Raw genomic sequence first — 13,491 nt, forward strand, 5'->3', positions numbered from 1 at the left:
GTCAGAGTATCTTAAGCTACCTTACTGTTGTTTTTTTTCTTAGTATGAACTGGAATGCAGGAGCTTCTCTAGAAATTTATTGTAGTGATAAAGTCTTGTAAGTGTAAGTCAGTCATTGTTTCTCCTCCCTTTTCCCCCAAGGCTAAAGAAACGATAAATAGGCAACTGCTTCTAGCATGCATCTTCAGCAGGGCTTTATCAAATTTATTTATCAAAGTAAATACTCCATCTTAGAACAAGGGAAACATTTATTTTAAAAATATTTAACTGTCTAATACATTACACTTTAACAATATTTATAGTAAAGGATTCTTACAAGAAAGAATAAACAGCTTTATGGTACAATTAGTATAAGAAATATCCACATGGGGACTGGTTTGCAGTGTAAAAACACACCATACATCTGAAATGGTCATTTGCATATAAAAGCTACCACTGATGCCAGTGAGTTGCACAGTGATTTAAAAAAAAATTTCAAACAACAGAATCCAAAATATACAAGTATTGCAAGCTATACACAGCTAACCAAATCAACACAGAACACTGTAGCAGGTTATTCCACTTTGTCTGAAGTTACACATGGTAGGATGAGTTGCATTCTGATACAGCTTTTATGAAATTCATACATAAAAGCTTTTCAGACCAACAAGTTTCACAGACTGTAGAACTCCACCAGTAAATGCACTTCGATATTTGGATGTTGAAGCCAGGTGCATCATTTACAAGGGCCACGGCAAATCACTGAAGTCTACAGGGCCACCAAGACCTGCATCTGCTTCAAGAAGGCTCATTATTACTGCCATTGCTGCTTCATCGTTGCTAGGGCTGCTTGATCCCTGATCGTTGTCAATCATATCAATGCCTATATGAGAGTTCTCCCCTGTAAGCATAAATATGGTTAAGTTGGCACAAGTTCAGTTTTATTTTGTCCACTTTACTTGCTGTGGGCACTTGCATATGACTTGAGGTAGAATATCTGAACAGGCTGGCTATTTTGAGCATATTAGTCTGTTTAATACCCAGGTTGCCGCAGTTTCCAGAATACCAGTGATACCTGGGTGTCAGAGGACAAAGGTTAGGTCACGCCTCAGCAATGACCAGTATGCCTAGTAAGGATGACCTTATGCGCTGTACTTACTCACTCTGTTTCAGCACGAGAAGAGAGGCTTCCAAATACTAGCTAAAAAAATGATCTCTTCTGCTAGCTCCCTTTATATTGTACACTCTTGTAGCCACCCCTTTAGGCAAAGCGGTAGGTTGTGGGCTTTGTGCTTCAGCTGTAGACTGCAGACAGGGAAAGCGAGTTATTGCTGAAAACAATCGTCTTGTTACCAGTCACCTACAGGTGTTCAGTTGGCACTGAGGCGTGTCAGTGGGTGACTTCACTTACCGAGAATAGAGGAGTTGTCAGAATATGGGTAACCAGAGTTATCTTGGATTTGCCCAGACAGTAACCCAGCTGAAGAAATGTCTGGAGTGCCACCATTCAAGATCTGGAAAGGAAAAATAGAAGCCATAGAAGAACATGAAATGCTGCATTAAGTCTTATGGCCTATATTGGGATTTTTAATACAGGGAAGATAGAATTACAGAGGAAAAAAAAAAAAAACCACACCACAACAGCCAACACCTAAAGGCTAGCTAATCAGACTAGTTGTAAACTAGGAACTGCTTCAGCAGTATTATGCCCATCAAGCAGCGTATCACTGCCAGAAAGGAAGAGATCAAGTCAGTACTACAGCCTGAACTTGTGAAATACTACTAGAAAAAGTCCTGAGGGGATTTCTGTGAGTCATCTTTGTAAGTATTCCATCTGCAAATGATAGTAATTACACCTAACTACAGAATGCTTTTGAATTTACAAATACAGTATATGTAAAGTACTGTTGACTAAGATTCTTCATTGTAAGAGTATAATCCTCCTAGGTAGAGAGAGACTGCATGAGCTCAGCATTGCTCCTAGATCGTTAAGCCTAACCATGCTTTGGTACAGAGTGGCACAGTGGTACTGTGTACACCAGAGCTCACCAGAAAGGAAAAACCTTCTCTGGGATTCCGAAATCGCAAGGAAATAGCTGAACTTGAACCATAGTTCTGAACTGCTCAGAAGTGTGTACGCTGGAAGGTAAGTACTTGTGAGCTCCCTTCTGAGGGCAGCATCAGCTGGAACTTGTGGTGTTTCTAAGCAAACATAGTCTTCTAACTATGGAGAAACATTGAGGGGGGTACCCTGTTAGAAATACACAGCTCTCCATGTGTATTTTCCTTTATTCTATTACAGTAGCCCTTACTACATGTAGGTGTTGACTTATTATAGGGCAGAAGGAGCAAGAATATCTATTCCTAGAATCGTAACTCAGCTTTTTCCAAGTTTTATTTCAGGAACAAAAAGAGCCAGGAATAGACAAATATTTACTGTCAGCCATATGCTCTAGTACAAGCAATTCTTATGTATAGTCATCATAATTTCTGCAGAAAAAAGGTTAAGTAAGTCTGAGTTAGCGTTCAAATGCACAAAACAAGGATTTGGGTAAGTGCTCTTCTTGCCTTTCCTGTAACTACCATAAGCAGCAATTTACTAGATGACTTAAATGCAGTCAGTACAAGTGTTCGGGTGGTTAAGTGTTGGTAATGGCATGTGAGTGCTACTCAAGCGAATCTTCGAACAAGGCATGCTACCTGGTACTGACTTAAAAATAAACCGCCAGTGTATGGTAAAGCATCTAATTGTCATACGTTGTGCTACAGCAGTACAGTAAAACTTGGGGTTCAATTGAGCACATTTTGTGCTCTAACAATTGCACTTCCAGTGTTCACCAGTATGTGGTGGTAAAGAGTTTTTGGAGGATCAAGAGATAGGAGGAGAGCTGTTTCTTGCAGTTCTGTTAAAAAAAAAAAAAAGTGAAAATCTAAAGAGCAGGTGGATTGCAAAAGCTGCCAGTGTTTAAGAACTACTGGTCTCTGCACTTTAGGGACTACTGTAAAGAGATTTCGGCCACCAGAATACTGATTTGCTGTCAGACTTTTTCAGCCATGCAGCCAGGAGAAGTTCAACCACATGTAATTTTGTAAACATGATCTCATGTTGCTTGCAACTCCTGCTACAAGACTGTGTGTGAAGCTTGTTCTTACCTTCTTGCCTCCTGGGGAGGATGTGTCGGGTGGTGGTGTGCTGGTAATGTTCAGTGGACTTGAACCGCAGCTAGAAGGTGATGATCCTCTTATCCTAAAATAGGGATAAAACTGGGAATTAATTTACCAGCAACTTTGAGACTCAGGTGCCAGAGACTTGCAGTTTTAAACGCTGACTTTAATATCAGTGGCATAAGGTGTTAAAAGCATGAACTTCATTTTTGTAGTTTCCTCATTGTTTCATTGTTACTCAGATCAGCAGTAGCAACGTTTTTATTTGCAGTTAGAGGAACAGTGCGTGTAAATGATCCAGCTTGCTCTGTCTGCAGGCTTTACCTCCTTCCCCCCGTATTTGTTCCTGTACAGCCTTCACAGAGGGTTGGAAGGAAAAGGTCCCAGGTACTGAGGAAAGCCTCATTTTTTGTATTTTACTTCAATTTAGACCAGCTAAGAATTCGAGCTACCTCAGTCTCAGTAACCTGGACTCTTCAAGTAAGCTACTGCTAAAGAAGTACACTGGATATTTGATAGTGTTTTCAAAACTGTCAAAAGCAGCATTTTTCACTTCAATTTTCCTTATCTTGATCAGATATATGTTTTAATTAATGAATAATGTGTTAACTGTAGTACCAACGAATCTCTAAAAGGAGGTGGGGTAGTTACAGAGAAAAGCAATGAAAATGGGAATCTTATCCTTGGCAGAGTTCCCCTGGGAAAGCTGAACAGAAGGCAGCTTTGGAAAATAGTAACAGCTGCTGAAAAAGGACTGGAACTAACCCAGGGTCTTGAAACAAAATGAAAACATGGGTGGCAAGCTATACTACTACACTCACTGAGGCTAATTAAGTGTTTTACAGCTACTAAAATGGATGGTTAAGTTTCAAAGTAGTGGTTCAGCTCTGGTGAGGCTTTTTTCTCTTTTCTTTTTTTTTTTTTTTTTTCCCTCCTTTCCCCTGCCTCCTCCTTCCTATTCTTACAGACAGGAAAGAAGCCTTACGTGATAGGTCTACTGTTTCCTTAAACAATGATGTAAGTAGTCTCTGGCCTGCAGCAGAAACAAAACTCTGGGAAACGGACTGAATGTTTTCCTGACTTGTAGCTTGGTATGGTGACATTACTGCCACTAAACATCTGCTGGATGAGACCACTTTTACAGGAAAGGGAACAATTCCCAAGAGGAAATCAATGAAGAACGGGGATTGTTAGCCAGTAGAAATTAAGTGATACCCACTGAAAGCAACTGCTGACACAGGTGAGAGAAATGAGCTGGCTGTTCTGAGAGACAGCTATATGTTACTACAGTCCCTTACTGAAGGGTGCTCTGAGACGACTTATTTAAACCAGACACCTCCATCTTTAGACAGACTACCCCACCCCGGGAAGGCAGAGCTAGCTTAATCATTGTGTCCTTGCTCAAAAAGCTGTGGGAGAACCACACAAGCTGAACTTATGTATCTAACAACTCTAAAAACATCTGAACAAAGGGGATCGCATGAAAACAAACATTGCTTTTTTAGTTTGGCATCTAGTCAATAGCTTTGGCATTTGGAGGTTGTGCCACTTCCACCCTGAAGTCACTGGAAAAACAATAGAAAACAATAGTCTGGAAAGGAATTTGTTTCTAGTTACCTGTTCCTTTTAACTACTGTTTCTGGTAAACAGATAATTATCACCATTGCAAAAAAAAAAAGTTCCACTATTAGTCTTTTACAGTAGAAAGCTGGAAGGGTGTAACTTTTTCCTTCTTTCACTATGGGCTTTGACTGCCTCAGGTATTCTGAATAGGTATCTGTCCACTTATAAAATGCAACTGTATTATTAAAGAACAATACTGATTTTCCTCTAATGTCATACCGTTTTCTCTCACCTGTGAATCTCCATGATTTCTTCAGCAATCATCCTCCCTATTTTACCTGCCCCGGCTCTTGTTCCACCTGGGATCCCAGGCACAGTAGGATGGGTCCTTTTCGGGCCACCTGAAATGAGTAGATAATCTTAAGGTCAGATAAAAGCTTGCAAACCTTTTCCAAAAAGCATTTGTATTTAGGCATGTTTTGACAAGCTGCAGGACTTTCTGAACTATATTTATTTACAGTTCCACCAACTGGCACTACCTTCAAGTGTATGGAAAGCTCTGACTTGCACTGAGCTATGCTATGTCTCTTAGACATCCCTCTACATATCCTGACTCCTATCAGAATCTGGCTGTTCCAAGCACCTAGTAGTACCTCTCGTCCAGGCTTGGTAAAGAATAGCTTGTCAGACCTGCTTTATTCTGTGCCTGAACAGGCTCATCTCCAAACATGTTTGTTCTTTGCTCTGTGTGAAGAACTTGCCAGTGCATATTCCATTCAATATCAGACAAGCCCAAGCAACCTGATGAACATAAATAAACCCCCTGTAGGTAACTGCAAGTATCTAAAAATGGAGGAAAATTGAGGTCTGACCAGTTAGAAGCTCACTGTTACTTTAATGTGATCTGACACTTGCATAACTCTTGAGAGGTAGTCAGGAAGGATCCTGATATACTCCAAGGCATTGTGAAGAAAAGATCATATACTGAAAGAAAAAGAAAGCCCTTAGCATTGCTTATGCCTTCTTTTAGAAATTCATATTTAACAACAGCAACCTTCAGTACCTATGGCTCACACCCATCGGAGGTGAGAAGGTCCATCTAAAAGGTCATCAAATCCTTAGCAGAGCCAGAACCACTTGAAATTATTAAACTTCACTCAATTAACTTTTCTGGGGACAAGAACTGTCAAGTATGATGATACTATACATCTGGTTTCTTTTCAAAAGCTGTGTTGTGGCAAGAATAAGCTTATCGTATTCTAGAACAGTTTGTTCTATATTGTTTCCCATTCTCAGAAGGCCCAGACAGCACGTTACTGCCGTTACTCCACCTTCAATTACTAACCATCATGCCTTCATGGCAGCTTCTCTTCCTACCAGTCAGCTGTCCCATGCTTTGCCACCCTTCCTCCTCCATTGTCTGAACCTCATTTTTCAGAACAGATAACTGAAAGGCCAGCTTTGCTGAAGTCTTGCAGTGTTCTGCTAAGTGTATTGTGTACGACTTATAAAGTAATTCCAGATGCGCAATATCCTTGCTCTACAGCTATAAAGGCATAGCTGATAAAAGTAGTATCTATTAAATAGGGTCTTTAAAAGCAATGGTTCCCAACTCTGGAAAGAATCTCAGTACTATCACCATCTCTTCCTCCCCTGTCTTTCATCCACAGGCTGTCACTGAATTCTTCTGTTCTACCTCACTTCTACCTTACTCCAGTAACACATTATTAAATCAAGGTCTGCCCCACATTACGCTGTATGCCACCTGTTGTAAAAGACAGTTCAGTGATCTGCAGCACTCACAACGAGCCCATAGTGATTACCAGAGGTCAGTCTTCATGTCTTGACAAAAAGTCAGTCAAATCGAGAGCAGGTGAGGGGCAATATGCCAAATGGCCAAACTATATTTAGGATCCATTCACCCTCTGAGTAGTTATCTGCACTGACCACAGAACGTTAATTCACTCTGGGACCATGTACAAATAGCACCATGCATGAAGGCAAATGTTTCTCCTCCACGTCACTCCTGCAACACTGCTTATACTTGTTTCTTTTAACTGCCTCATTCACTTCTCTTTGACCAGCTTATATCCAAAGTTGGTATTTAAGCTCAACAGGGCAAGAACTGCATTAGTACTTTTTTTGCCCTAAAATTTATTTTTCTTTAGGATATTAACAAATTCTCAACACAAGAGTGCAGCAAATTTGTGCATGCAAGATTAGCTGCTAACAAGGCACGACTGCCAATAATTTCCTCACAGTACAGTAGTTACCTTCTCCAGCCTGAAGCACGCTGTCCATGCTGTGTGGAGAAGCCGCAAGCTGTGGAAAGGCTGCGTCTCCGCTATCAAGTACGCTGGTGCTGTGGATTTCAAGAATTAGAAGAATCAGTGATAGAAAACTCTGCGAAACAGTCACTCTACCAGTATGTCAGAATGGAATGCTTTGGCGTTTAAGTGGTTTGTAAGTCACTATCACCTCTGTGAAGGAAGCACTGTGACTGACACCAAGGCTAGATAACACCATGTTACAACTCAAAGTGTGCAATGAGACCCACATAGCTCATAAGATAATTCCTCTATGGCAGTTATTCTATTGTGAAGTCACTGAACCCCTAAGGAAAAGGAAAACTGAAGGGGAAGGTTCTACAAAAACAAAGAAATGCATCTCCCATAAGTCCCTACAAAGACTGGAACCTCAGGTCTTCCCGAAGAAAGTATTTGTATTTCTCCAGGCTTTAATATACGCCTACTAAACTACTGCAAGTATTAAACCAATTCCCCTCTCCCCAGGTATGCAGTTCTAGGTGTTATCTGGAGAAGACACCTATTGCCATACAGAAGATGCGCACGTATTTAGGTCAAATCTCAACAGAGAACAGGGCAAAGCAATCGGCATTTACATGCATTTGCAAAGGGAAAAATACTTACGAAACGACTGTGTTTGTTGAGACAATGTATTCTACTTCTTTGGTCCAAGGGTTCATGAAACTGAACCAGCGACTCCGCAATGTAATAAAAGAGCCATCTTTTATTTTAAACTTGTAGCAGTTAGTTGTAATTTTTTCTCTTGTCTGCAAAACTGAAGACAGAAAGCAAGTAACCTTGTGTCAAACAGGCACCACAGCTCTATAAGCTGAGCCCACAGCTATATAAAGCTGAACCCTTATCAGGGAAAACTCAAGGTAATTCCTCCCTTCACTCCTGAAGAAAAAAAAAAAAAACAAAACAAAACACACAAACTTTCTGCAGTCATGTCCCCTCACCCAATGTGAACCTCAAACATTAACTAAAACTCCATGGAAGTCTAAGATAATCATATTGTTTGGCACATGCAGCACAATGTTCTTGACTAAAAGCATTTGCAAACAGAGAGATATCCAAATCTTTTCAAGTTTGTTTGGTTTTCTTAATACACAATTGTTCCCAATATTTTTACAGAATTTCTGTACTCAATTATTAATAATCGTACCTTGTCTATGACATTCTGCAAGATGTCCTATATCATCTTGATGAAAATATTCGTAACATGAAGTACCTAGAAGTTCCTGGGGTAAGTATGCCAGAATGGCTGTTGCCCTTGGGGAAGGGAGGTAGAAAAAAAAAAAAAAGAGAAAAAATTCGTTTCAAGTTGAAGTATTAGTGACAGATGACTGAAATTCACACTGAAGTTGGGTAAGGCTCAAGTATTGTGGAAAGGTATTTTCAGCTTAGAAGGTAAAAGAATTCATTAATACTCTTTTTAACTCTCAGGTTATTAAAAATAGTATGTAACATCAACAGCTCTCAGGTATTATATTTGACCTCTCACTGCTGGAGGGGATGTAAAATTTTCTAAATAGCTTTGGAGGTATATTATAGTTTGGAGAATTTAAACCTGAATAAAGCTGACTTGTAGCAGCCACAAGATTATACAAAGCTTTCTGCATAAGATGCCATTGAAAAATAGACATCAAAGGTTCAAAGAACTGCAGTGTTCCTTTTCATACCCACAGTACTCCTGCTGCACAGAGGTCAAATTGTAGCGTAACAAGCGTTTCAGGAGAATTTTTTCCCCTTAACTCACAAGCTTTAAGAGTGGGACACGAAAAAAAAACCCAAACACCAAACTCTGCACCCACATCCATAAAAAAGAAAAGTCAACAAATAGAAGTTTCCTAAATAAGCACTAAGAGACCTACTGTGTGCGTCTGGTTTAAATTGCACAGGAGCATGAAACAACTAAAACAACTTCTTGTTTCATCAGAACCAGCCACAAAGTCAACTAACTCATTTTCTTCCTCATTGGAAAACTTCAGAACGAAATACATCTGTGATCTGCAGCATGAGAAAGACATGGGAACCTTGATCTGACTCTCAGGTAGTGTTCAAGGAGCTGTTGGCAAAGATGGAAGACATCTCAAGAAACTAGGAAAAAATGACTTTGTGCATCAACTTGGTAACTGAAGCCTTAAACCAAGTTCAAGAGGAAAACATAAAGCAACACTGCAGGTGAGGTAAGTGACAACAAGATATTACGACAGCCTAACACAAGGCGAAAGGGTCATTCTTGACAAGGAAGAAGATATAGTGGGTGAGGATGCTAAACACCCTAGAGATCTGTATGTTAAAACAAGAAGATAAGAATTATTTCTTGAGTTGTCAATGATTTAGAAGCTGTAACAACTTTATTAGGATAACACCTAATGCAGAACACCAATATGAAAAATAACAGATGGGTGGGAAGGGCAAGGGAGAATTGCTGTTGCCTTGTGCACCAGGGACGTGTACGCTTGCCTCCAGCCCCAGAAGGTAGTGTAAGACAAGACTTCTGACGGCATCTGGGGAGGGGGAGTACATTACTGCTACCATGGTGCACAGAACACAGCCACCACCCAGGAAATCATCCTAGGACCTCCTGGTGAAGGAAGAAACAGTTCAGACAGGAACAAAGCTGTACAAGTCATCCAAGACGACCCTGAAATGCGCACCATTTAATTTAGAAGACAGAGATTAGGGAAACTGCTCGAACATCAGAACAGACAGTAACACGACTGAATGACTCCAGGTAAGAGTTTTGAGATCCTCAACAGAAGAATGGAGAGCAAACGAAACTACTGAACTAGAGTGAACTTTGATTTTGTACGTTTCTTAGAAGAAAATTTAATGAAGGAAAAATGATAGTTCCTTGAAAAAAATCAGTATGAGTCACAATTCCAAACTATTCCAATGCAAATTAAATAGGAAGGTTAATAAGGAACAAAACTAGGTAGATCCATCATCTCTTATGCAATATCAAAAGCAGCCCAAATGAAGTACTATAAAATGTAGAAATTAGTACATATTAATAACTATGAATACGAACAGCAGAAAAAGCACTGAAGCACAAAACCCATAGCATTTAAAGGCAGGGAATTTTTGTATTTTCCCCAGACACACTAAAAGCATTCAGCATCAATCAGGTGGCTTACACCTGAAGTTCTCATTGACATGGAGCTCTAATACCTCAGCCTTGGAGAAGAAAACATTACAAGCATTCACACGACAGTAATTTTCAAGCTGGCTTTTGTCTGGTGAACCTTGTTCCAGGACACTTAAACTTGCTGACAGCTCCAAGACTGCTTTGATGAATTATCTCTGAGAGCCTGTGGAGAACCACGAATGAGCAAAACGTTTGGTCTGGTTTTAAAAAGGAAGAGATAGGAACCACGTCAACCTTATTCAGTACTTTTCCAAGAACTTCAGTGACCAAGCCTTTTAACAGCACTACAGTGGTGGAGAACCTGACATAGATGGGTAACAACGAACAAGGTCATCAGTAAGCAACTTGTCAAACCTTTTACATTTACTTTCACAGCAGGATAAACAGGCTGTTTGGAAAGCAGAAGATGCACCAAATTACAGCAGATGTCAGAAGAGTTAGTGAATTCAGTATCTGACAATATTCTATTCAGCAAGGAAGGAAATTGTTCTTGTCCTTGAATTTCATGCTTCACTTTTTTCTTTAGCTTTCTTCTCCAACTTAACAAGGCAGCTTTGAATTCTGAAGCTGTACATTATCTCATCTGCATATATAATAAACTTAATTTTACTCTCAAATTCACCATCCAGAGTCACTAAAAGTACTGAAGAAGTGAGAGGTGGGATGTCCCTCTTTAAAACTCTGTTCAGTGCAGCCTGCCATTTTGACAGTGAACTGTTTAAGTAGTTTTCTGACTGCGGAATCCCAGCTAGTTAGTACCTTATCTACACCAGTTCTTCTCCAGGGACCATGCAATCCTTAAGGACAAAAAGTTAGGGTCACAGAGAGTTTAAGAAGTGTTTCTTTCCTGGATTCCGTTGGGCAAGTAACAAAGGAACAGTGCAAGTCTACATGAACTAAAAAACCCAACATAGAAACAAAAAAATGGTTTTCGGCTTTTACAGGTGCCAAAATATTCTCCAGTGGAAGCACAGATCATAGGATGCCAAGTTTAAGCCTACAGATGAGGCTTACTTTTAAAAAAAATCCCTTTCAAAGAGCCCTTTGAAGTAGCACACACATTCCATGGTGTGTAAAACGACGGCTGGAAAATAAATAAGAGCATATATGTTTAAATCCAACAAGTCATCGTTTTCTGAGTCTTAATATTTTAGAAATACTTTGAAATTATCCATCAGGGGAATACAGACGATCTTTTGAAAATAAAACTCATTCATAAATTATGATACTTTGGCATGACAGAATGGCACACTTTCTGAGCAACAGAAAGGCTACAAATGCTCCCATAGCTCCCAGAGTGACAACCAGCTCCAAGCACGGCTGCTGAAGAGCTGGTATGTCAAAAAGCTTTCTATCAAACTAAAACCAAAAAAACAAACAACCGAACCAAAAAACAACCCCAAAACCAAGCCGTAAACCAAAAAATCCAACCATTCCAACCAGATAGATAACAAAAAAATAATCAAAAATTCTCCTTATTGCACTTCCACTTAAGACTATCAGCTCTATTTCCTCTCGAAGTCCACCAAAAATCAGCTGACACACCAGACACGCTCCTGAAACAAATTCTAGCAGGCAGAGTTTGGAGCCTGGGCTTTTTTAAAGTGTAAGCAACTGAACCTAAGCCACACGCAACCTGAAACAGCCTTGTCTGAGCAGTCTCAATCCATCTTGACAAGGACAGGAAGCAAACAAGTCTTCTCAATCAACCCAGCATAACCCCTCTATGAACATCCTTCAACCACCTTTTTCCCTCCACGATGCCAGTTATTCTGAGGGGAGACCCAGGTCATGTGTCTCTGCTCATTAAGAAAACTCAAGCAATTTCTTTTGAAAAAGGTAAGAATTAGCCTTTTAGATAATAAATAAAATAGAATATTAATAAAACTGATGCTTGAAAGAAGATGCTACACTGGGACTCAAACGTTTTTCAAGAAGCAAAGCTAGTGAAAAGCTTGCCTTCTTATAAATACAAAAGATCACTTACAGAAATATTAATTCAGCAGAATGTGTCCAAGAATATAGTGAAATAAATGCATATGCTATCAAAGCCTAACGCAGCCTATGCAACAACTTAACTGTAGTGTTTGCAAGTTTTCAAACAAAGAGGTAGTAATTACAAAGTCCAGTTTAAAAATAGGACAGCATATTCTTCTGAGGATTACATATACACATTCCCTTAACAAACAGGCAGAAATGATCCCTGGATTATTCTGTCTTGTCAGCCATATTTTTAACGGTTTTTGGGTTGTTTTTGTAGGGTTTGGGCTTTTTTGTTTTGTTGTTTTGTTTTGGTTTTTTAATTCAATCAGTAATACTGAATAAATACACAGTAATAGCTTCAACCTGGGTCTCAAAAACCAAAATAACTTGCAACCCGGATTTAGTAAAAAGCTGAAAGCAACAGTCATTTTTTTTTTTACTAGTATTTACACTGCTTTAAGGAAAGCTGTCAGTAGAGCAGTGTTGGATAGTGACTTACTGTGGAAGTTATTACAAGTGTTCTTACCTCTGATCTACAAAAACAAATTTCCCATCTATTGCATGTCGAGAAACATACTCTGTAGGTTTCACCCTGATCTCACCGTTGACTGGCTGTGGTACTACATGAGGATGCAGCCGTCCAATTGCAACAAGACAGCTTAAATTACAACCCTCGTTATCTGGTTCATTATCTTCATCTAGTCCCATTTTTGTCGGCGGCCAGCTTTTTAAATATCCTGTACTATGAATAGTGCAAAAGCTTTTGCGGTCTGCTGTAAAAAGAAAAAAAAAAAAAAGAAACAAAAACCAAAAAAAGCAGTTAGGTCACGGATATCGCTTTTGAGAACTTCAGCTCATTTCTGATAATAATGCATCTCCTCTCTTATCCAGGAAATGTGGGATCCTGCTCACTAAGGAATTTTTCAGTACTCCTTCTTCAATGCAGCTAATCTGAGATAATTCAATAAACAATTTATCTCTGCAAAACCATTGTTTATGCTGAAACACCACATAGTTCAGACCAAGGTTGCTTTTGATAGTCTTTAAGTAGAAATTGCACCACGTTTTATTACTTCAGCAAAGCACGCAAATAATCTAAAGGATGGTTTGAAGAAATTAGTATATTAATAAATAAGATGCCTTTTTCAACTTAACACAAGGCTCCTACAGAAGACAGGAACAGTTTGTTTGGCAGAATATACACTGTTCGAGGTGTGCAGGGGATAGCTGTACATAGGGGTGAGGATGAAGATTCACACAATGACAAGTAACACTGTGAGTATTTGAAAGGAGAACTTGTATTCCTCAGCACCGAGCAGGCCTCAAAACTGCAAGAAATTA

General features: G+C 39.5%; 1 protein-coding gene across 3 annotated transcripts in view; it reads right to left on the reverse strand.

The window, feature by feature from the left end:
* Positions 1-229: 229 nt before the first annotated feature.
* Positions 230-13,491, reverse strand: part of BMAL1 (basic helix-loop-helix ARNT like 1) — a 56,270-nt gene continuing 43,008 nt past the window's right edge. For all 3 annotated transcript variants that reach the window (XM_086614207.1, XM_086614206.1, XM_086614208.1), the window contains 8 exons: positions 12,677-12,923; positions 8,179-8,285; positions 7,638-7,788; positions 6,981-7,069; positions 5,000-5,108; positions 3,133-3,226; positions 1,391-1,493; positions 230-880 (listed from right to left, as the gene is read on the reverse strand). In XM_086614207.1, the coding sequence (XP_086470333.1) occupies positions 720-880; positions 1,391-1,493; positions 3,133-3,226; positions 5,000-5,108; positions 6,981-7,069; positions 7,638-7,788; positions 8,179-8,285; positions 12,677-12,923 (1,061 nt within the window). In that variant the 3' untranslated portion in view covers positions 230-719. The remainder of the gene's footprint in view (positions 881-1,390; positions 1,494-3,132; positions 3,227-4,999; positions 5,109-6,980; positions 7,070-7,637; positions 7,789-8,178; positions 8,286-12,676; positions 12,924-13,491) is intronic.

Source organism: Tauraco erythrolophus, chromosome 6, assembly GCF_009769465.1.
Source record: "Tauraco erythrolophus isolate bTauEry1 chromosome 6, bTauEry1.pri, whole genome shotgun sequence".
NCBI lineage: Eukaryota > Metazoa > Chordata > Aves > Musophagiformes > Musophagidae > Tauraco > Tauraco erythrolophus.